The following is a 25,744-nucleotide window of genomic DNA, read 5'->3' on the forward strand; positions in this document are numbered from 1 at the left end:
GTGGTTAGCACTTCTGCCTCACAGCGCCAGAGGCCTGGATTCAGTTCCTGGCTTGTGTCACTATCTGTGCAGAGTCTGCACATTCTCCTTGTGTCTACGTGGATTTCCTCCGGGAATTCCAGTTTCCTTCCATGGTCTTAAAGACGTGCTGGTTAGGTGGATTGGCTACGCTAAATTCTCCCTCACTATCCCCAAAGAGGCGCCAGAATGTGGTGACTCGGGGATTTACACAGTAACTTCATCGCAGTGTTAATGTAAGCTTACTTGTGACACTATGCACATTCAAAAACTTTGGTCAGTAAAATATTTGATTGAACAATTTCCTTGCAATGCCCCCCTATACTAAATTTCAATTTCATCATGGGTACCAATGTTTTGTAACTCAATACTGAAATACTGGGGGCAATTTTAAAGTTGCTGGCAGAAAACAGGAGATATCAGATAGGTCACTCATCATACATCTCTTCTGAAAACTGGGTCAAGTGTAGTCACTGGAAATGAGTTTGGAGAATTATGTAGCCAGCACCCAATTCAATTTTGCCTATTTTACACAAAATGTTAAAATTAACCCTCCATCTAAAGTACTTATGATTGAAATTTACTGTGTTTTAAAGTATTTTGTACAGCATTATAAAAAAATTGTTTATTTATGGAAACAATTTTCTGCTTTTGGAATCTGCATACAAGTCAGGATATTTTCCAGAATTAACTTTTGCTTGTGATTCACAAATGTATGTCATTGTAAAATGTAGCTTCATATAGTTGTTAATAAAATACTTGTTGTGTTGGCTAAAAGTTTATGTCAAAGTTTTAACACAACATTAGCAAAGGATTCAATTGTATATCCTAATTCTCTTAAAATATTTCTTCCACTGGATCTCTGTGGCTTTTATTTCCATATTTGCTAATTACCACTTTTTTTGGCTGCGGATGAAAAGTTCCCACCTATGAATATATGTAGCTTCTAGCAAGTGAAAGTAAGCCATTATGCAATCAGACTGATACCCTTGGACTGTTTTTCAGTGTATTTTTAAGCATGCAAATTAATCATCCCTCTCCTACTTTCCACTCCACCAGACCTTTCCGATTGGTTTATTTTTTGACTCTATTTGCATAAAGCATTAATCTCTCACGTTTTCTGTAACATCAGTTTTGTTTTCCTCCTCAGATGCTGTCTGACCTTGGAGTGCTGCCAGCATTTTCTGTTCTGCTTTCAGATTTCCAGCATTTGCAATATTTTACTTTTGTTTTATATTTTTATAGAACTCCACTAATCACTTACCCACACTACAACTCTTAAACAGTAATAACTGATATGATGGTCTCAGTTTTCAAACCAGTTGCTAACAGCCATTAATTCCTGGAACCACAACCTTATGAAATTTCGTTTGGAAATTTACCAAACACTTCTAGACATAATTTTAATTTAACTCTGCTTTAAATCTCAATTTAAGGAAAACATTAAACAGAATGCTTGATAACGTGCTCCCCACCACACTGCCTAATTACTGATTTTCTACTCTGATACATTCTACATGAACTTGTATTAGCACGATGGGTTGATGCTATTTTAAAAGCTAACCTTGCAGACTCTTGTCATATCTTGGTGACCAATGCTGGCTCAGGTAGTGTCCTCAAAAACAATTTTGAAATGGAAGGGAAGACTTTCCTAATTGTATAGTCAAGCAGTGGTTTCTAATATTGTCAATACAAATACTAATTTGCATGCTAATTATTAATTTTATCAGTCTAGCTTGCGATAGGGCTCACTTACACTTGCTAGAAGCTACAAATATTCATACACAAGGACTTTTCATCCATAGCCAAAAGGGCATTGTGTATTTTTTGAATTAATGGGGGATAATAGTTCCCTGGTGCTTTTTACCAGAGCAATGCCTTGACCAATTTATCAACTTGTTAACCAATCAGCACCATTTTCTCATGCAGTATAAGTCGTTGGTCCCTTTGAAATTTGGGGTTGTGTTTCCTGATGAGTACAAAACAAGAGTTTCAACAGCACGTCTTTCTTTCTATATTCCAACATTAGTTTAATAGTTACATGTATCTGCTATGATTCCATGTTAATAATGAAATATCCTGAAGTAACTTCACTGCAACTTTCATTCAGTTCTTAAATGATTGAGATTTTCACATCCTCTACATTTATCAAGTCCTGAGAATTCCTGTGGTTTTAAATTGACCTTTTATTAGTTTGAAGCAGTGTCCCATTGTACAATTCATAGTTTAGTTTTTCCCCCTACATGCTTAAGCATAAAATGTGACCCTATAAAATCATTAGATTAAAAAAAGTTTCCTTTCAAATCTAAAACACTTAGCTTCTCCCATATTTGTTCTGACACCTTAACATTTATGAGTGACTTTTTGAGCTCTTCTCTGCACCAGCTGTAGTGCTTGAATTGATAGGATAGTCAATCTTCAGCTTTTCTTGCATAGCAAATTCACCATGATGACATAACCAAGGAGGAGGAAATTAAAAGCAACGCAAATTACATACTCTAAAACATTGTTGCACCCAAACATTTAATGAACAGTCACAAAATAATTTTAGATATTATATGACACAGGCCTGTAGTACATAATGGAATGATCTCAGTACATTGCACTGCATAGTTCTGTATATAATGTATACTGAATAGTTCAACTTTAAAAACACACTTTTCACGGTCCTGAAATCCATAAAACACTGTGTTTCTAACACCAATGGATTAAGGAAAAATACTGTTTTCACCTCAGCAGATTGCATTCTATTTCTGTGGAAACAAATTAGATAAAGTACACGGAACTCAAATTTGCTACGTTTGAAATCTAGACAATCTCATAACCCATGCATTTCAATTTATATGCAAGTTTCTGACAGCAGTGTACCCAGTCAGTAACATTTAAAGGCAAGTGACATAGTCCAACAGGAGTGTCCTTGCAGAAGATTTTACTCATCACCATTATCAGTTCAAAGCTGCTAATGTTTTGCAGTGGATTTTCTTTCCCCCACCTATACTGTCAACCAGTAAAAAAAATCAAAGCTTTGTGTCCATTTTCATGAACCAGAACTTGCTCCTAATGATATGAGCCATATTAAGCTAGAAGATGACTGAGGAATTATGAACTGTTTTGAGTGCACTAGAACAAGTTCCATCCTTAGTTATCAACTGCTTTGCTCTGTTGCCTCCTGTGGCATTGGCAGAAAAGAGGAACTTATTGACCATTTGTATTTAACATTATCTAAGGAAGGGAAAATAAGGCAACAGCTTCAATGAGAACGACTGGATAACATAAATTGGATAATTCCCAACAACTTAACTACGCTCATCAAAAGCATCATGGAAGAACTGCAAAAATAAATTATTTCTTTTTCTTTTGAGCAATTTTCTGAGCAATTTCCTCTGCCGCTGGGGCTCCCAGTTTCTTCTTCTTGGCCGTTTTCACTTTTTCTTTAAGAACCTGAATATTAATTTTTGCTTCTGCAGCTAAAAGGAAGCAAAATTATTTTTAGTACAGACGTGAAAATCTGCTTATTGTAAGCTTCACTGACCAAATTAAAACACTGGTCAAAACAACCAACAAAATCATGCATGTGAATAACAAGATCCTAATTATTTTGTTCATTTGCCACCAGAAAAATCTTCAAAACACATTAAATTCCCACGTAACAGTGCTTAGCTAGGTTCCTAAAACTGCTTGGCATTATATTCTCATTCACTGAGAAATGGTCCAAATTGTCACATGGCAGGAAATCACCAGCATAGGGGAGAACATTACATTCATCAACACCATCCCTCCCAATGAATACAGCAATCTCATAAGCCACCTTTACCAAGAGTGATGCTAACAGTTTTTATTTATTCATTGTGCAAGGCAGCACAGTCACTGTCCGAGGGTGCAGGTGGACCTTCTTGAATTACTTGGGTTTTGGCAAGTTTCTTCCTGAGGCAAACCACCAAACTTGTAGGTTTTATTCACGATGCATCACTATATGGACTTAGCTACACCATCTCAATGTTCTTAGCAATTAAATATTATGTAGAAGACCAGAATATACAGTTGGGTATAACAGACTTATAAATTTTACAAATTTAAAGGAAACACATCAACACAGCCATTGAGAAAATTGGAGCAAAACTAGACTCAATGGGAAACGGGGATAACCCTCCATGAGTACAAAAGAAGATAACTGTGGTGGCTGGAGGTCATTTAACTCCCCTCTACCACCTACAAATAGTTGCAGCAGTGTGCACCATCTAAAAATGCACTTCAAGAATTCATCAACACGTTCCAAAGCCATGAATGCTACAATCCAGATGGGCAGCTGATACCTGGGAACATCACCACCTTGAAGTTCCCCTCCAGTCACTTATCATCTTGACTTGGAAATATATTTAAGTTTATTTATTAGTGTCACAATTAGGCTTACATTAACACTGTAATCAAGTTACTGTAATCAAAATCCTCTAGACACCAGACTCTAGTGCCTATTCGGATACACTGAAGGAGAATTTAGCGCAACCAATCCACTTAGAACATCTTTTGGATTGTGGGAGAATACCACAGCACCTGGAGGAAACTCATGCAGACACGAGGAGATTGTGCAGACTCCGCACAGACAGTGACCCATGCTGGGAATCGAACCCGGGTTCCTGGTGCTGTGAGGTAGCAGCGCTAACCACTGTGTCGCTCTAACACTTACATCAACATTCCTTCACTATCGCTGGGTCAAAATCATGGATTTCCATCCCTAACAGTACAGGAACTGCAGCAGTACAAGAAGGTAGTTCATCACCTCCTTCTTAAGGGCATTTAGAGATAGGCAATAAATGCTGGTCTAGCCAATAGTGCCCAAATACCATAAATAAGTTTTAAAAAGGACAACATTCATTTATATTGTCCTTTTATGCAAACAAAAAAATCCCACAGAAGAATTAGAAAAATTGAATGCTAATTGAAAGGAAATTAGGAAGGATGAGTAAAACCTCATCAAAAAAATGGAGCACATTAGAGGTTGCATCCTTGAAGATGGATGAATCAGCAGGAACAAACTGTTAAAAGGAAGCCAGGGATGATATAAAGGATGCTCTAAGGATCACTTTCCAATCATCATTAGACATGAGTGAGGTCTTAGAGGTTTGGAGGTCTGCAAATATTGTACCATTATTTAAGAAGGGTCAGAAGGATAGGTTAGAAAACGATACTGGTCATTCTGATTTCAGTGGTGGGCAAATTATTGGAAACAATTCTGAGAGATGGGATTAATCATGGAAAATCAGCAATGTTTTGTTATAGGAACATAAGAACATAAGAACATAAGAAATAGGAGCAGGAGTAGGCCATCTGGCCCTTCGAGCCTGCCCCGCCATTCAATAAGATCATGGCTGATCTGTCGTGGCTCAGTTCCACTTTCCCGCCCTCTCCCCATAACCCTTAATCCCCTCTCTTATCAAAAACCCATCAACCCGCTTCTTAAAAATATTTAGCGAGGCAGCCTCCACCACTTCAACGGGCAGAGAATTCCAGAGATTCACCACCCTTTGAGTGAAGAAGTTCCTCCTCAACTCCGTTCTGAACTGCCCCCCCTTTATCTTGAGGCTGTGCCCCCTAGTCCTACTGTCTTTTTTGAGCGTGAAGAGTCTTTCCACCTCTATCCTATCCATCCCATTCATCATCTTATACGTCTCAATGAGATCTCCCCTCATTCTTCTAAACTCTAACGAGTACAAGCCTAGTTTATTCAGCCTCTCCTCATAGCTCAACCCCCTCAACTCCGGTATCAGCCTAGTAAACCTCCTCTGCACTCCCTCCAAGGCCAAAATATCCTTGCGCAGGTGCGGCGCCCAAAACTGCACACAGTACTCCAGCTGCGGCCTCACCAATGCCCTATACAGCTGCAGCAAGACCTCCCTACTTTTATATTCAATCCCCCAGATCATGTCTTACTAATAACAGAATTTTTGGAAGAATTAACAAGAAGGACCAATGTGGAAATTGTCTACATGGATTTCAGTAAGGCATTTAACAAGGTCCCACACAGCAGACTGGTCAGAGTATTGAAATCTCATGGGAGACTGGGAAAGATTGGATCCAAAATTAGACAGGAAACAAAGGGTAATGGTCGATGGATGTTTTTGTGAATGGAAGATAGTTTCCAGTGCTATTCCACAGGGCTCATATTGGCGCTCATTTGTGGTAATACATTAATGATTTAGAATTAAATGTGGGTGGCATGACTGGGAAATTTGCAGATGACACAAAAATTGACAACTAGTTGATGTTGCAGACAGCAGCTGTCGATTCCAGAATGATATTAATGGTCTGACTTATTGGGGAGAGAAATGACAAATGGAAAAGTGTAAGGTAATGCATTTGGGGAGGGCAAACAAAGCAAAGGGATACTCAAACAGGAAGATATTAAGCAAGACTGAGGGAGCGAGAGACTTCAGTGTTCATGTCCACAGATCCTTGAAGCTGGCAGGATAGGTGGTCATGAAAGCATATGGAATGTGTTCCTTTATTGAGCAAGGAACTGATTTTACAAATAAAAGGATGTAATGATGGAACTGTAAATGCTGGTTAGACTATAGCTAGAATTTTGTGGAGTTTGGTCACTGCATCACAGGAAGGAAATAATTGCTCGGGAGAGAACACAAAGGAGACACAAGAATATTGACAGGGCTTGAAAATTGCAGCTGTAGGGAGGGATTGGATAGGTTAGGGTTGACTTCCTTACAGCAGATGCAGCTCAGAGATAACAAAAACAGAAACTGCTGGATAAACTCAGCATGTGTGCAATCATATGAATTTTGAAACACTAACTCTGTTTCTCTCTCCACAGAAGACAGTGGCACAGTGGTTAGCACTGTTGCCTCACAGTGTCAGGGACCTGGGTTCAATTCTGGCGTCAGGTCACTGTTGGTGTGGAATTTGCACATTCTCCCCCTGGGTTTCCTCCCACAGTCCAGGTTACCGGGATAGGACCTGGGTGGGATTGTTGTAGGTGTAGGCTTGATGGGCCTAATGGTCTCCTTCTGCACTGTAAAGATTCTGTGTTGCCATACCTGTTGGGTTTATTCAACATTTTCTGTTTTTATTTCAGATTTCAAGCATTTCCATCATATTTGGCCTTTATTTTAGAGGTTATGGGGTGACCTAATTGAGGTGTACAAAATTACGAAGAGCCTAGACAGAAAAAAGCCGTTTCCCCTATGCCAATGGAGTCAATTACCAGGGGCATAGATTTAAGGTGACTGATAGAAGTATTAGAGGGGACATGAGGTAAAACCTTTCATTCAGAGGATGGTGGGTGTCTGGGATTCACAGCCTAAGTTGATGGTTGGGGCTGAACTTCTCAACTCAATTACAAGGTACCTGGATCTGGAACCTGCGAGGCTGCAAACCAAGTGGTGAGAAACGTGATTACAATGAGTGGTTACTTTTCTCTCTTTTCGGCTGGCACAGACACGGTGGGCTGAATGGCCTCTTTCTGCATAGTAACTTTCTTATGTTTCTATGCAACTCCAGAATGTAGGGGCAGCATGGTGGCACAGTGGTTAGCAGTGCTGTCTCACAGTGCCAGGGACCCGGATTTGATTCCGGCCCCAGGTGACTGTGTGGAGTTTACACATTGTCCCCGCGTCCTCCAACAGTCCAAAGATGTGTGGGTTAGGTGGATTGGCCATACTAAATTGCCCCTTAGTGTCAGGGGGACTAACTAGGGTAAATGCATGGGGTTATGGGAATCAGATCTGGGTGGGATTGTGGTTGGTGTAGACTCGATGGGCCAAAAGGCCTCCTCCTGCACTGTAGGATTCTATGATTCCATACACAAACCTGGACAGGTTAAGTAAGAGCTGTATTCATTTTAAGATTTCTGTCTTCACCTCGATATTGTCACAGCACAAATGCAAGCTACACTGGAAAAGGTTACTTACATAGTACATAGAAATCAGGATTCTCCTATAAGGAGTTAAAAGTGGATTCTGTGATATGAAATAGGAGCAGAAGGAATTTATTAACTCACGCAATTGTAGAAAACAAGCAAGGAAATCAGTTACCTTTTTTCACTTTCAACACAGGCTTCTCTTCTGGAGGAATAAAAGCTTTATTTCTTTCTTCCTTTCGTCTGGCTGTTACCTCTGCTTCTCTTTTCTAAAGAGATGTATATACAAAAGAGTGTGAATTTGTAAAAAAAGTCATCTGATCTAGAAGTTCTGCAGAACCCTGGTTGCTAAACTGAAGACAAATTTATAATTTACACAATTAAAAATTGTATTTATAAAGCCCCTTTTGTGATCACCAGATGTCTCAAAAATGCTTTTCAGACAATGAAAAGCTTTATGAAGTGTAAGCACTTGTTTCGGGATTTGTGGCAGCCAATTTGAACTGTTTTGTCATGTTGACTGAGGGATAAATATTAGCCAGGAGAATGGGGAGAACTCCCTTGCTCTTCTTTTGAAATTGTCATGAGATCTTTTAAGTCTCCTTAAGGGGACAGATGGTCTTCAGTATATATTTCATCTGAATGATGGCACCTCTAACAGTATCACACTCCCACAGTACTGCATTGGGATTGTCAGCTTTGAATTTTAGGCTCAACCCTCTGGAATGGGACTGGACTTTGGCAAGAGTGCTGAATGTCAACTGAGCCACAGATGACATCCGAATACAGATTGTATAAGCTTTTACTTTATCCATCTGTAACAATTACACATTCAAGACCCACCTTTGTTTCATTTAATTTTTGTTTCTTCCTGTCTTTCTCTCTGAGGAAGTATTCACCAGTGGCCAGTTCCTGATCCACCTAAATGATGAATTTAACAAACAATTAATAATAATCCTAACAGCACAGCAATACTCCGCAAGCCCTTACTACAATAATTAGGTCTTAAAAATAACATCAATTTTAAACGTGCTTGTCCACAAAGCCGCGCCAAAGCCTGCAGCTATACAAAGGCTTTTAACATAGTAAAACATTTTGCAATAGATATATCCGAAAAATTGACAGAGTGAAAGAAGACAGTGGGTCAGTCTACCAAAGGTGTGGTCACTGCGGTAGCTTTTCAAGAAGGATTTTAATGGACCAGAAAGGGGTTGAGGAATTCCAACTCACATCACTTGGCAGCTGAAAGTTCTGCTGTCAATGGGGGGGGGGGCGAGGCACAAGTGATCATAAAGGAATGGACAGCAGGTGAGGGGGCGTCACGTGGAGCTGGAGAAGGTATAAAAAAATTGGGATACGCTTATGTGGATAGGTGGGGAGACCATCAGAGGAACACAGTGATGATCACTTCTGAAGCCAGGTGGCGATGTTGAGGTACATTTAAAAAGGGTATTTAAATTCTATACAAACACAGCAAAAATCTCACTTTAAAAATACTATCACATGCAGGTTTAATATATTTACATGTGCTAGGTAATTATTTTGTTAATAAAGGATATTCTGTGTAAAATACTTCTACAAATATCTCAAGGCAGTAGATCCTGAACCTAACCGTGTGACTACATAAATTCAGATCATCTTTCTTAACTAATAAATCCACCAACGTCTGAATTTCTCTGAAAAGGGAATCTCCAATACTCTCCCAAGACACTGGGAGAAATTAGAAAAATATCAGTATTTACCAAAGCACTGGTAAGAATTCTGGAATCCCATTCCTTCAATAACTTCTCCCTAAATGTGAACATAGTCTTGTTCTGATCACTAACTCTGGTTTAGTACTCTCATTTAATACTCTCACAGATTTGGTTTTAAATGTCTTAATGGTCAGAGTAACTCTTCTAATGGTCGAATAAGTCAAATTTTCTTTTCATTGCGTGGGATCCCAAGACCTGTACCAGCACTTTGCGGGATCAAATTCTACATTTCAGTAACTTATCTGAAATACTGAATCAGAATTCCAGATAAAATATCTGAAATACTGAATCAGTATTTTCAAAAAAAAAACACCTTCATAGAAGCCTACGGTGCAGAAGGCGGCCACTTGGCCCATTGAGTCTGCACTGACCACAATCCCATCCAGGCCCTATCCCCATACATTTACAAAGAACAAAGAACAGGAAACAGGCCCTTCGGCCCTCCAAGCCTGCGCTGCTCCTTGGTCCAACTAGACCATTCGTTTGAATCCCTCCATTTCCAGGCTGCTGATGTGACTATTCAGGTAATTCTTAAATGATGCCAGCATGTCTGCCTCCACCACCCTGCTTGGCAGTGCATTCCAGGCCCCCCGCACCCTCTGCGTAAAAAACGTCCCTCTGATATCGGAGTTATACCTTGCTCCTCTCACCTTGAGCCCGTAACCCCTTGTGTTCGTCACCTCCGACCTGGGAAAAAACTTCCCACTATTCACCCTATCTATACCCTTCATAGTTTTGTACACCTCTAACAGGGCTCCCCTCATTCTCCGTCTTTCCAGGGAGAACAACCCCAGTCTACCCAATCTCTCCTCATAGCTAATCCAGATAAATGCGAGGTGATACATTTGGAAGAACTAATGTGGGGGGGAGCTATACAGTAAATGGCAGGGCAATCAAGAGTATAGAAACACAGAGGGACCTAGATGTGCAAGTCCACAAATCCCTGAAGGTGGCAGCACAGGCGGAGAAGGTGGTGAAGAAGGCATATGGTATGCTTGCCTTTATAGGATGGGGGTATAGAGTATAAAAGCTGGAGTCTGATGTTGCAACTGTATAGAATGCTGGTTAGGCCACATTTGGAGCACTGTGTCCAGTTCTGGTCGCCGCAGTACATTCCAGGCAACATCCTGGTAAACCTTCTCTGCATTCTATCTAAAGCCTCCATGTCCTTCTGGTAGTGCGGCGACCAGAACTGGACACAGTGCTCCAAATGTGGCCTAACCAGCATTCTATACAGCTGCAACATCAGACTCCAGCTTTTATACTCTATACCCCTTCCTATAAAGGCAAGCATACCATATGCCTTCTTCACCACCTTCTCCACTTGTGCTGCCACCTTCAGGGATTTGTGGACTTGCACATCTAGGTCCCTCTGTGTTTCTATACTCTTGATGGCCCTGCCATTTACTGTATAGCTCCCCCCCACATTAGTTCTTCCAAATGTATCACCTCGCATTTATCTGGATTAAATTCCATCTGCCATTTCTCTGCCTAATTTTCCAGCCTATCTATATCCTGCTGTACTGTTCGACAATGTTCATAGCTATCCGCAAGTCCAGCCATCTTCCTGTCATCCGCAAACTTGCTGATAACACCAGTTACACCTTCTTCCAGATCATTTATATATATCACAAATAGCAGAGGTCCCAGTACAGAGCCCTGCGGAACACCACTGGTCACAGACTTCCAGCCGGAAAAAGACCCTTCGACTGCTACCCTCTGTCTCCTGTGGCCAAGCCAGTTCTCTACCCATCTAGCCACCTCTCCTTGTATCCCATGAGCTTTAACCTTTTTCACCAACCTGCCATGAGGGACTTTGTCAAACGCCTTACTGAAATCCATATAGACGACATCCACGGCCCTTCCTTTGTCAACTGTTTTTGTCACCACCTCAAAAACCTCCACCAAATTTGTAAGGCACGACCTCCCTCTTACAAAGCCATGCTGTCTGTCACTAATGAGATTGTTCCATTCTAAATGCACGTACATCCTATCTCTAAGAATCCTCTCCAACAACTTCCCTACCATGGACGTCAAGCTCACCGGCCTATAATTACCCGGGTTATCCCTGCTACCCTTCTTAAATAACGGTATCCTCCAATCCTCAGGGACCTCATCTGTGTCCAGTGAAGAGACAAAGATTTCTGTCAGAGGCCCAGCAACTTCATCTCTTGTCTCCCTGAGCAGTCTAGGATAGGCTCGTGTCTCCCTGAGCAGTCTAGGATAGATGCCATCAAGCCCTGGGGATTTGTCAGTTTTAATGTTCCCTAAAAAACCTAACACTTTCTCCCTTGTAATGGAGATTCTAACAGGTCAGCACCTCCCTCTGAGACACTCCCAGTCAACATGTCCCTCTCCTTTGTGAATACTGATGCAAAGTATTCATTTAGGATCTCCCCTATTCCCTTGGGTTCTAAGCATAATTCCCCTCTTTTGTCCCTGAGATGTCCGATTTTTTTCTCTGACAACTCTTTTGTTCCTAACATATGAATAAAATGCCTTAGGATTCTCCTTAATCCTGCCTGCCAAGAACATTTTGTGACCTCTTTTTGCCTTTCTAACTCCCCTTTTGAGTTCTTTCCTACTCTCTCTGTATTCCTCCAGAGCCCCATCTGTTTTCAGTTGCCTGGACCTAACATACGCCTCTCTTTTCTTTTTGATCAGATCCTCAATTTCCCTGGTTATCCACGCTCTCAAATCCTACCTTTACTACTCTTCCTTTTCATAGGCACATGCCTGTCCTGCAGCCTTAACAACTGTTCCTTAAAAGACTCCCACATGCCAGACGTGGACTTACCCTCGAACAGCCTCTCCCAATCAACGGCCATCAATTCCTGCCTAATCTGGCTATAGTTAGCCTTCCCCCAAATTAGCACCCTACCCGTAAGACAACACTCATCCTTGTCCATTACTATCCTAAAGTTAACAGAATTATGGTCACTATTTGCCACATGCTCCCCTACTGAAACTTTGATGACCTGACTGGGCTCATTTTCCAGAATTAGGTCCAGTATAGCCCCCTCTCTAGTTGGGCTATCTACATACTGTTCCAAAGAACCTCCCAGTACACATTTTAGAAATTCCTCCCCGTCCAGACCGCCAGCCCTAAGCACTTTCCAGCCTATACCAGGGAAATTAAAGTCTCCCACTTCAACAACCCTATTTTTTCAGGAACTATCCAGAATCTTAGCTATTCCCCCTGACACTAAGAAGCAATCTAGCATGTCCAATCCACCTAGCCCACTCATCTCTGGAGCGTGGGAGAAACTGGAGCACCCAGAGGAAACCCACGCAAACACGGGGAGAACACGTAAACTCCATACAGTGATCCAAGCTAGGAATTGAATCCAGGGTCCCTGTCGCTGTGAGGCAGCAGTGCAAACCACTGTGCCACCTTGCCCTGTTTTACTTCTCATAAATTTGCCCCACTCTCCTACCCTCTTGATCACAGGATAGATGGTTTCAGTCTGTCCCAATTCTAAAGAATTTTAAACTCTCCTCAGATCATATGTTAAGCTCCTTAAAATGGGCGCGTTGTATAGGTGGCTATAGCCACACAAAACCTCATTCAAGCTACTATTTAATGTAGGTGGGCAGGCTTCTGAATGGCCAATTCTCTTCTGAACCCAACATCTGGGCTTTTAATTTCCAGTAGGCTAATGCAGAAAGCAATTGCAGATTCTGTGGTTCAAGCATCACATCTCCGCTTACTCTTCAGAGATACATCTTGGTGTGTCCGCTCACGACAGGAGAGACAGTCATTGGGAATGAATCTCAAAGATTTGGGTATCAGAAAAACAAGGATTCCAGCTTAGCAGTGTACCTGCAAAATACCTTACAGTGGACGAAAACACTACACAACACTGCCAGGAAGGAACTCTACCCATTGTGCTCTGGGTTTTAAGATTTACAAAAATAGAAATTAGAAGCAAGCAGCACACACCTTGCTTTCTGGTTGTGGTGGTGGGAAAGGTGTGTACTCTTTCTTTATCGTCTTCTTCTTTGGTTCTTTGCGTTTATTCAGGTTCTTGAACTTGAACTTGGGCAGAAACCGCTCCCAGTTCTGCTTTCTAAGCTCTTCATCTTTTACTAATTCTCGTTTAATCATCAACCTCTTTTAAAAAGAAGAAATTTTTCCCATCTGAATATCATGCAGATTAAACATGCAAATGCAACATCTCAGAAACACTTAATAATAAACAAATCTACAGATAAAACTGTACAAATTCTATGTAAAACAACGCAAAATATTGTAAAAGCTGGAAATCAGAAAATGCTAAAAATGCTCAGCACATCAAGACAGTGTCTTTGAGAAACAGAATTAACATTGCAGGTAAAAGACCTTTCTTCAGAATTGATGAAAGGCCATCAACTTGAACCATTTTTCTCTCCACAAATTTCTTCACGATTTCCTGAGTACTTCCAACATTTTCTGTTCTTATCCTAGTTAAAACAAGCCTTCTGCAATCTCAGTTTAGGTTCAATTAAACCTATCCTGTCAACAAATTTCATACTTTAACATCCAAAACAGTTGTGCTTTGGAAACTATTGTTTTGTTTGGCAGAAAGAACAGGAATGAGTTGGCAGTAATGAATGAAAGAGTTTACCAAACTGAGGGAGAATACAGCTTAGCAATATGAACCAAATAGAGGCCAATGTGGATAAAGTAAATTAATATCTTTTTGGGAAAGGAAGATAATGGATGTCAAACTTCAATGGGGTACAAGAACCCCAGAAAATGAAAATGTTCATTTAAATGAAAAACAAGATTCTGGACTTTATGCACAGGGACATCGCTTCATTTTATAAAAAAATTCAATATCAAATAATTTTTTGTTGGGGTAAAGCTGGAGGGTGCGTAGTTTTAAATAAAAATACAAACAATGTCAGCACTATGGAAAGGACACTAATAGCAACATAACTTGAAATTTTACATTTTTCTTTCAAACAATACCTTAATATTGTAGATCGGATGAATGTTCTTCAACGTATCGATGACTACTTTTCTGACCTAGAAAAGTTGAAAACCAATTCAAGATTAATGTGTGCATAAATCAAGTGATAAAAGACTGAATTACTTTTTTTTGGTTTCACAAGGGTGACACTGAAAAGGCCATGTTTATCACAGAATCACAGTACAAAAGGAAACCTTCTGGCTCATCGCATTGCAGAAGTTTTACAACTGAGTATTATGATTTACTGCCATTCCCCTGCACATTGCTCTTATTTAAAGTAACCATCTAATGCTCTCTTAAATGCAGCAATTGAACCTTCCTCCACCACACTGCAGGCAGTGCATTCCAGACCCAAACCATTCGCTGAGTGAAAAAGTTTTTTCTCATGTCACATTTGCTTCTTTGGTAAATCACTATAATCTGTGCTTTCTTGTTCTTGATTCTTTTACAAGTGGGAACAGTTTCTCTCCATTTGTCCTCCTCATGATTTTCAAAATCTCCAGTAAATCTCCTATTAGCTTTCTTCTCTCCAAGGAGAACAGTCTTAACCTCTTCAATCTATCCTCATAAGTGAAGTTTCTCATCCCTAAAATCATTTTTGTAAATGTATTTTGCATCACCTCACATTTCTCTGTATTGAACTCTATCTGCCCACTCCATCAACTTGTCCATATCCTTTTGAAGTTCAATACTGTCCTCTTCACAATTTATAACATTTCCAAGTTTTGTGTCATCCACAAACTTTGAAATTGTCCCCTGCACACTAAGATTTAGATCATTAATACATATCATGACAAACAAGGGTCGCAATACCGACCCCTGGCGAACATCAAACATTCCTCCAGCCCATTGACCATGACTCTCTGCTTCTTCTTATTCAGCCAATTTTGTATCCACTTTGCTACTGCCCCTTTTATTACAGGAGCTACAGCTTTTCTCACAAGTCTGTTGTGTGGCATTGTATCAAATGCCTTCTGAAAATCCATGTACATCACATCAACAGCATTACTTTCATTGATCCCTTCCATTCCCTCTTCAAAAAACTCCAGCAAGTTAGCTAAACACAATTTTCCCTTTAGAAATCCATGCCAGTTCTTCCTAATCAACCCACATTTTTCCATGTGTATTCTAATTATATCCCGAACAACTGTTTCTAGAACTTACTAGCTCACCACTGATGTTATAACTTCCTGATCTGCAATTGCTGGAGCTATCCTTACAACCTTTTTTGAACAAGGACATTTGCAATTCTCCAGTCCTCTGGTACTTTCCTGTGTCTCGAGAAGACGGGAAGATTATAGCCACAGCCCCTGCACTTTCCATTCTCATTTCCTTCGATATCCTTGGGTGCATCTCATGTACCTTGTCAACTTTCAGTATTGATTCTACAAATATTTTCTCCCTATCCATTTTGAATCCTTCTAGGGACAGAGGTTTCTCATCAGTTGCCATGTCTTGGTTAGCATCTACTTCCTTGGTAAAGATGGATAAAAGTATCTGTTTAATATTTCTACCATGCTGCCAGCTTCCATATGTAACTTCCCTTTAAGGTCCTGAATCAACAATACTCTTCCTTTTACTATTTACTTTCCTGTAGAAACTTTGGGATTCCCCTTTAGATAAAAGGCTGGCAGCCAATATTTGTTTCTCTAACGTGATTTTTCATCTCTGCTCTGAACCTTCTGTATTGCTCTTAGTTCTTACCTGTATTTTCTACCTGACTCCTGTCAGAAGCACACTTTTTCTCCCTTACCTTAACTTCTATCCAGGGAGTTCTGCATTTGTTTGTCCTACAGTTTGTTCCCTTTAAAGATGATATACCTTAACCGTCTCTGGACCATTTTTCCTGCCAACCTCTCATTGCAAGCTAACTGGCCCAGCTCCATTCTTGCCCCATTGAAATTGGCTATCCCCCAGGTAATTATTTTTACTCTGAATTGCCTATTGTCATTTTCTATCATTGTCCTAAACCTTGCAACGTAAGGTTACTGTTTCCTAAGTGTTCAGCCATTGACACATGGTGTGGGATTTATAGCCCTGCTCGTCCCAAAACCATAAAATCCCGCCCAAGGTTAACGGACCTTGCCATGCTCTACTCCTCCCCCACTCCGATTCCTGTGGGGATTTTCACAGTAACTTCATCGCAGTGTTAATGCAAGACTACTTGTCACACCAATAAATAAACTTTAAAGATAAAAGCAACTGAAAAGTGTGCAAGTGAGAGAACACATGTTAGAACAGCAAGCAAGTGAAGGAAAGCAGGTTTCACATGATCTGTATTTGCGATTGTAAACCTGTCTCAGAAGTTACTTAATCAGGCACAGCAGATCTAACACATTGTTCCAAAGACTACAATCGTACACAGACATTGAAACCAATGGCAAAGCCACAGCAATCAGGCTGAGTCATGGAATGCAGCAAGGCAAGGCACTTACTTTTCCACCTTTGTTTTCCCACAATTCTACCTCCAATCTTCGCCTGTGGTGAGCAGCAGAAGGAATCTATTGCTGAGAAAAGGGCTAACACAGCTTTAGAAAATGTTGTTAACTACAGACTTCAGTAGACTATGTTCTAATCCCATTTGGAGTACTGTGAGCAGTTTTGCGCCCCATATCTAAGGAAGGATGTACTGGCCTTGGATAGGCTCCAGAGGAGGTTCACAGGAATGATCCCTGCAGTGAGGAGCTTGTCTTATGAAGAACGGTTGTGGACTCTGGGTGTGTACTCGTTGGAGTTTAGAAGGACCGGGGGGGGGGGGGGGGGGGGGGGTTTGTGGTGGTGGCTCTTATTGAAACTTACAGGAAATTGCAAGGCCTGAATAGAGTGGATGTGGAGAGGATGTTTCCACTAGCAGGAAAAACTAGAACCAGAGGATACAACCTCAGGCTAAAGGGACGGTCCTTTAAAACAGAGATAAGGAAGAATTTCTTCAGCCAGAGGGTGATGAATCTGTGAACTCTTTGCCGCAAAAGGCTGTGACAGCCAGGTCATTGAGCGTCCTTAAGGCAGAGATAGAAAGGTTCTAGATTAATAAGGGGATCAGGGGTTTGGGGAAAAGGCAGGAGAATGGGGATGAGAAAAATATCAGCCATGATTGAATGGCGGGGCAGACTTGATGGGTTAAGTGGCCTAATTCTGCTCCTATGTCTTATAGTCTAATCAGGCTTTAGCTCATTTCTGAATTTACAAATTTCTAAACTACCTTACTCATTCACAAATACACCAGATAGAGTTGCACTTGAAAAGACTAAAAGCTCCAAGTATAGTTAGTGAAAGCAGTTTAGTGCAAGAGTTAGAGGCACGAAAATTATAAACAGCATTTGGCATTGTAAGGGAAAGTATCTGGTTTGTGACCCGATTTCTGAGCACTTCATTGAGTTTGCAATTCCTACCATCAGCTGCAGTAATACATATCTGATTTATTCACCTCTTTCAGTCCAGAGTATGGCCCTAATGCAGATACGGTATTTCCTTGCACCATTATATAGCAGTTGGTCAACAGTTCCAAAGCCTGTGGGTGGGAGATACAATAGCAATAATCTATTAACAGGCATTTGACAACAGATGCACACACATTTCCACCTCTCTCCCGTGACACTGCTCACAGTAACTCAGATGATATTTCGCAAAGCTGGGAACATTACATCATAAGGATATTATTAAACTAGAAAGACTGCAGAAAAGATTTACTAGGATGCTACTGGGACTTGATGGCTTGAGTTTTAAGGAGAAGATGCATAGACTGGAACTTTTTTCCCTGGAGCGTAGGAGGCTTAGGGATGATCTTATAGAGGTCTATAAAATAATGAGGGGCACAGATCAGCTAGAAAGTCAGTATCTTTTCCAAAGGTAGAGGAGTCTAAAACTAGAGGGCATAGGTTTAAGGTGAGAGGGGAGAGATACAAAAGTGTCCAGAGGGGCAATTTTTTCACACAGAGGGTGGTGAGTGTCTGGAACGAGCTGCCAGAGGTAGTAGTAGAGGCAGGTACAATTTTGTCTTTTAAAAAGCATTTACACATTTTTACATGGATAAGTTGGGTATAGAGGAATATGGGCCAAATGTGGGCAATTGGGATTAGCTTAGTGGTTAAAAAAAGGATGGTATGGACAAGTTGGGTTGAAGGGCCTGTTTCTATGCAGTAAACCTCTATGCTTTATAAAACAATGGCTGCGATATTCAGGCTGGGTTGTGTCTGGTGCAGAACGCGATAGAGTTGTGCCAGGCCAGAGAATCACAGGTGAGCAGTTTAGCCCTCTCAACGCCAGTGCCAAGCCTCGTTGGTATTTTCCTGCCCACTGCCCCTGGACGTAATCTGGTTCCCATCCAGTGAAGGCGGGAACCAGATCAACACATTTAAATGAATATTTAAATAGATATTTAAATATGCAGAGTCCGTTTGAGGCTGGATTACCCCCGCTTCCTGGATTTCCCGACTCTCGGACGCAGTGAGAACCCAGTGAGAAACAGTACTGGTCTCCACAAATAGACAGCAGGCGTGATGGCCATGCCGGGGGGTTCAAAGACCCAGGTGATTGGAGAACATGGCTGGGAATTGCCCACTGCCAGCCTAACTGTGCCAAATGGCACCAAATACTAAACTATTGTGCTAATAAATCCTCGTTACAAACAGAACGCATCTATATTTTTAAACAAACTGAGTGTAAACATAGAACTTGCACAGTTTGCTGTTAATGCAATCAGTTTAGGGGACAGTTCTTGCATCCTAACTGTGTAGAAGGTACTGAAAGAGACAAAGGAATGCAGGTAGATACAATCTCTAAAGATTCAAGAACTGCCATTACAGTTACCTTAAGTGTCGATCCTTTTGGCCCAATAATTCTCAATCTTCTTTTCACAAATCGCTCACGGGTCCTAACTAACGAGTCGATCTTAATTATGTCACACGCCACATCATCCTGCAAAATACGGACAGCCTGGAGTGGGAAGCAAGAAGAATTCCACTTTAAAATACTGAATATCCAGGTCAGTACGTTCCTCTCTGTTAACCATAAGTGGAGGACACGAGGTTGATTTGCACTCGAGCTGTGAGATTGCGCTGGGAATTCAGGCAGTCTCTCCACAGATCCCCAAAACGAATGTCAGGCGTGTTCCCCTCACTGGGAGCGCTCGTTGGAAACATTACCCTTATCGTTTACAGAGTTGAGGAGGAACTTCTTCACTCAAAGGGTGGTGAATCTCTGGAATTCTCTACCCATTGAAGTGGTGGAGACTACCGCGCTAAATATATTTAAGTCACGGGTAGATAGGTTTCTGATAGACAAGGGGATTAAGGGTTATGGGGAGAAAGCGGGAAAGTGGAACTGATCCACTTCAGATCAGCCATGATCTTATTGAATGGCGGGGCAGGCTCGAAGGGCTAGATGGCCGACTCCTGCTCCTATTTCTTATGTTCTTATCATGTGTGTCTGGCCCTTACAGCAGGAAAAACCTGTTGTGTCAGCAATGATTTGATTAACGGTGCTCTCTAGTAATGTTGTTACTCACTTGCTCAAAAGGAACACTTCTTGCCAGTAGTTTGATGAGGTCCCTGGCTTTAAGGACGCTAAACGGATCAAACGTTTTCTTTGAGGAGGAAACAGTCATGCTGCCTTCAATCAAGTCTAATGTGGCTGTGATGTACTAAACAAGACAAAAGATTCCAATCATGCAATCCAGCAAATACAAATATTTTGCTCATTGAAATGTATGATTTATTTCAGATTAATCACTATCATATAGAAAAACATATGCTGGAAATATTCAGGTCAGTCAGCAGCCCCGGAGAGGAAAACTACATCAGACTTTTGAATGGACCTACCTTGCATTAAGTTGATCTTTCTCTACACCCTAGCTATGACTGTAACAGTACATTCTGTGCTCTCTCCTTTCCTTCTCTATGGATGGTACGTTTTGTATAGCGAGCAAAAAACAATACTTCTCACTGCATGTTAACACGTGTCAATAATAAATCAAACTCCGTTAAGGTTAACTCTGTTCCTGTCTCCACAGACACTGCCTGGCCTGAGTATTTACTGGTTTTACTTCAGATTTCCAGCATCTGAAGAAATGAACAGTGGATATTAAAAAAATCTCAAACACAAGTGTATAACCTGTCAATTCAAAATGTTACACGATGTGAAGAGGAGATCCAAATCTTATAACATCAGTTATACAAGTGGAGGATTAAGGCACTTACATGGTCTTTCAGAGCTTCCTGAACCAAAGGCCAACATTCTTTCAGGTAAGCCTCTCTGTATTTGGGGAAGAGAGTGGCAAAACTGCTCTCCTCCAACAGGCCATGAATGTTGTCTGATTTGGTGAATGGTTCTTCCTTCCATCCTTCTGGTACCGTCAGCAGTTCAGCTTCATTTACTACAGTAAACACAAACCCACAGATTAGCAACCGCAAATTGCACACATACGCTTTTTGCACACATTCGACATTTGCACTGGCATTCTGGACAACATTTTGGGCAAATAAAAATTGTTACAAGTCCGGTTGGACACTTCAAGGTGTTCTGTGAAGCTCGGTTTACGTTGAGTTTGGCTGGGACGGGCATGAGAGGTTTCACGCCAGGTGTGATTCAACTGATCCATGAGCTTTTATCAAAAACAAAGTTTAATTAAGAATATTGTTGACATGAACAGTAAGATAATTAGCAAGAATTTTAACAACTACAAACAAGAAACACAATAATGAATAACTCTGAAGGAAATATCTCTAAGTGTTCACACCAAAATCCATATCCAATACACAAAATCCTCCAAATAAACACAATACAGCATAGGCTACTGCCCACTTGTTACAGGAATCCGGCCTCCTGAGTTGAATGCTGACAATCCTTTGTGAAGAAACTCAGAAGAGGCTTTAGTCGGATCTGTTTCTCAAAACACAGCTTCTTAAAGAGAAGAATAGAGAGAGATGGCGAGATTGCTTCTTAATTTGCTGCCAAACTGCTTCCAAAAAAAAAAATGCCCCCAAAACGAAACTCAAAACACAAAGGAAAAAACCCCAATCACCTGACTGCCACAGCTTAGCTCCACCCGCAATGACAACACTGATGCTGTAAGCTGCACGATTTAAAAAAAACTTTCTTAAAGGTGCACTCACATGACAAAATTGAATAAGGCAAGTTTTTTAAAGTTAAATCTGAAGCAGTATTTGTTTTAACATTTCACACAAAGTTAAATCTCTGAAGTAGAATAACCAGTGGTTTGCAGTGTATCTGGCAGATGTTCAGCTGATCTTACCCGAGACACAGGGTTGACACTTGGACGAGCACAAAGAGAGTGGTAGCTCCTCAACATCTGGAGAAAAGGTCAGACAGCCCTCTCAATTCAGAACAAGTCTCCTGGCCAACTTATCCAAACACAGACCAATATTTATTAAGAATAATTTAAATCAAATGAAAAGAAATCTACAGGACATTATCAGTGTATATGTTTAAAGTTTTTTAAAAGTTTATTTATTAGTTTCACAAGTAGGCTTATATTAACACTGTAATGTTAAGTTACTGTGAAAATCCCTAGTTGCCACACTCAAGCGCCTGTTCGGGTACACTGAGGGAGAATTTAGCATGGCCACTGCACCTAACCAGCATGTCTTTCAGACTGGAGCACCCAGAGGAAACCCAGGCAGACATGGGGAGAACATGCAGTCTCCACACAGTGACCCAAGCCAGGAATCGCATTTGGGTCCCTGGCACTGGGACGCAGCTGTGCTAACAGGAAGAGAGAGTGGCAGTGAATGGTCGTTTCTCAAACTGAAGGAAGGTATAAGATGGGCTTCCCCAGGAGTCAGCATCAGGACCACTGCTTTTCTTGGTCTGTATCAATAACACAGACTTGGGTGTACAGCACACAATGTCAAAATCTGCAGATGACACAAAACTTGCAAAGAATTGCGGACTGCACGCAGGAATGTGTTAAACTGCAAATGGACAAAGTCAGGCTGGTGGAATAGGCAGACAAGTGGCAGAGTAAATTTAATGTAGTGAAGCATGAAGTGGTAAATTTTGGTCAGGAGGAGAGATATTATAAAGCAAAGGATACAATTCTAAAGGGAGTGCAGAAGCAGGAGGAGCTGGGGTTATACATGCAGAAAACACTGAAGGGGGCTGTTGAGGTAAATTGGATCCTGGGCTTTGTAGAGGGATTGAGTACAACAGCAAGGGAGTTATCAGGATGATAATAGGCAATGTTCACGGGGAGGCTTGTCACGGGTTGGTTTGCACGATCTTTGGTGAAGTTAATTTGAACATTTGTAGAACTCTTGTTCCACTTCAATTGGAGTATTATGTTCAGCTCTGAGCACTGCATTTCAGAAAGGATGTGAAGTCTTTAGAGGGGTTACAGAAAAGTTTTGAGAATGGTTGCAGGGATTTCAGTTATAAGACAGATCAGAGAAGCTGGGGTTGCTCTCCTTAGAGAAGATTAAAGGAGATTTGACAGAGGCGTTTAAAACCTTCAGGAGTCTGGACTGAGTAGACAGAGAAACTGTTCCCATTGGTGAAATATTTAAAGTGATTGAGAAAGAACTAATGGCAACACGGTGAAAAAGTTTTTATGCAGCTGGCAAGTTAGGAACTGAAATGTACTTCTTGATTTATGTTGTGGAGGCCGAATGATCTCCTTTGTTGTTCACCCATCGTCGTTGATGAGGACTTTGACACCATTAGTCATTTTGAGGCTGGATGTGGTGTGTCCGAAGATGATTGATCAGGCCAACTCGGGCACGGAATGTCCTGGCACATATTGGACAGACTTGTGTAGGCACTGTAGTTGTTGCGCTGGTGGCTCTGGACTTGCGCAGCTCACGCGTAAGTTGTGCTTCAGCAGTGCACCTTGTTTTGTAAGCTTGTCAGCCCTTGTGGATGAGGCAGCGCCGGGTCAGGCGGTTTTGTGCCAGCATTTCCCAGGTGGTTGTGTCTATGTCAAGCGACTTCAGGGAGGCTTTGAGTGAGTCTTCGTAACGTTTCTTCTGCCCTCCATGTGAGCGTCTTCCAGCAGCGTTTCCCAAAGATCTCCTTTGTAACTATTCTTTAAAGGTGTACACTAATTGTAAAAGGAGTGTGGTCTTACGTAAACGGTCAGATTGCAGTTTAGTCAGAAGCGATGGAGATGTTTATTCAATGAGCTACTGACTACAAAGTAAACTATAACATATTTTTAATTAAATATTTATAATTCTGGACTGCTTCCTCACAAGGCTGTGTTCTCAGCCCCCTACTACACTCCTTTTACACCTATAACTGTGGCCAAATTCCCCTCCAATTCGATTTTCAAAGTTGCTGACGACACCACGAGACAAAGTATAGGAATGAGATAGCGAAACTGGCGAACTGGTGCAGTGACAATAATCTCTCCATCAATGTCAATAAAACGAAGGAGATTGTCATTGACTTCAGGAAGTGTAAAGGACAACATGCCCCTGTTTACATCAACGGGGACAAAGAAGAAATGGTCGAGAGCTTCAAGTTTTTAGGTGTCCAGATTACCAACAACCTGTTCTGATCCTCCGCATGCTGATACTGTAGTTAAGAAAGCCGACCAACGCCTCTACTTTCTCAGAAGATGAAGGAAAGTTGGCATGTCAGCTACAACTCTCATCAAGTTTTACAGATGCACCATAGAAAGCATTCTTTCTGGTTGTATCACAGCTTGGTACTGCTCCTGCTCTGCCCAAGACTGCAAGGATCTACAAGTTTAAAGGTCATGAACAAAGCCTTCGCCATCATTCAAACCAGCCTCTCACCCACCGACTCTGTCTACACTTCCCGCTGCTTCGGCAAGGCAGCCAGCATAATTAAGGACCCCACGCACCCCGGCCATTCTCGCTTCCACCGTCTTCCGTCAGGAAAAAGATTCAAAAGTCTGAGGTCACGTACCAACCGACTCAAAAACAGCTTCTTCCCTGCTGCTGTCGGACTTTTGAATGGACCTACCTCGCATTAAGTTGCTCTTTCTCTACACCCTAGTAACGACTGTATCATTACATTCTGCACCCTCTCCTTTCCTTCTCTATGAACATGTTTTCTCTGTACAGCGTGCAGGAGACAATACCTTTCACTGTATGTTAATACATGTGACAATAATAAAGTCAAAATATTCTTCACTTCCATGAGATCATAGGGCAGGAACTATCTCCATCTGAAAAGATCCGGGAAATCCCCCGTTCCCATCTTTTACCTTCATTTTTACTCCGTTTCTTTCTCCCGGAATCTTCTCCCATCCTGACGCAACGCACAATTCCCTCCCCAATCCACTTCCGCCGGTGCAACGCGCTACTCCTTCCCCAACCCACTTCCGCCGGTGCAACGCGCTACTCCTTCCCCAACCCACTTCCGCCGGTGCAACGCGCTGCTTCCTCCCCAACCCACTTCCGCCCGGTGCAATGCGCAACTCTCTCCCCCAACCCACTTCCGTCCGGTGCAACGCGCAACTCCCTCCCCTAAGTTCACGGCTGGTGAGCAGCCAATATCCCTCGTCCTGATGCTGCAGGGTTAAGTTGTTCGCATGAATTCTTCTATAATTTCAGAAGAACTTTTATTGATGGGGTAAGACTGGAGAGCAGAGGCAGGCTGGACCAGCATTTATTGCCCAGGAACTGAGTGATTTACTGGTACATTTCAGATATTGTTAGGAAAATAGCCACATTGCTGTGGAGTAGGTAGGGACGGCAGTGAATCGAGTGGCTTTTTACAATGTCACTGAGAACGTTTACAATTCTACCTTTCATAAATTTAATTTAAGTTCCACCAGCTACTGCAATAGGGAATCAAAAGAGAAAATGCTGGAAAATTGGAGCAGATCTGACGTTTCAAGGGCCGATGACCCTTTGTCAAAGCTAAAAAGGCATAGAAAGTGGGAGGTATTTATACCGCAGAGTGAGGGAATGAAAGATGAATAATAGCTACAACAACAAGGGGAAAAGACTGCTCATGGCAATCCACAGAGAGACTAAATGGCCAAACAGCAGAGAAGCTAAAATGAGAGGGTAAGTTGTGACAGATGAAGATGGGGGGGGGGGGGGGGGGGGCAGGGAGGTGGAAATGGATGGGAGAGGTAAAATGTAGAAAAGGGGAAGCGACTCAATGTCAACAAAACAAAGAAGATTGTCATCGACCTTAGGAAGCACAAAAGGAGAACA

The 25,744-nt window shown here is 41.6% G+C and overlaps 1 protein-coding gene across 1 annotated transcript; it reads right to left on the minus strand.

The window, feature by feature from the left end:
• Window positions 1–2,524: 2,524 nt before the first annotated feature.
• krr1 (KRR1 small subunit processome component homolog) lies at window positions 2,525–24,882 on the minus strand. Its single transcript, XM_080191346.1, has 10 exons — window positions 24,784–24,882; window positions 20,792–20,967; window positions 20,101–20,235; window positions 19,404–19,529; window positions 18,022–18,105; window positions 14,594–14,650; window positions 13,583–13,753; window positions 8,729–8,806; window positions 8,061–8,154; window positions 2,525–3,485 (listed from the first exon to the last, which is right to left on the minus strand). Exons 1-10 carry the CDS (start codon window positions 24,824–24,826, stop codon window positions 3,361–3,363), a joined length of 1,089 nt encoding a protein of 362 aa, XP_080047472.1. The 5' UTR covers window positions 24,827–24,882; the 3' UTR covers window positions 2,525–3,360.
• Window positions 24,883–25,744: the final 862 nt, after the last annotated feature.

The sequence above is a fragment of the Carcharhinus amblyrhynchos genome, chromosome 6 (assembly GCF_965287045.1).
Source record: "Carcharhinus amblyrhynchos chromosome 6, sCarAmb.v2.hapA, whole genome shotgun sequence".
Classification (NCBI taxonomy): domain Eukaryota; kingdom Metazoa; phylum Chordata; class Chondrichthyes; order Carcharhiniformes; family Carcharhinidae; genus Carcharhinus; species Carcharhinus amblyrhynchos.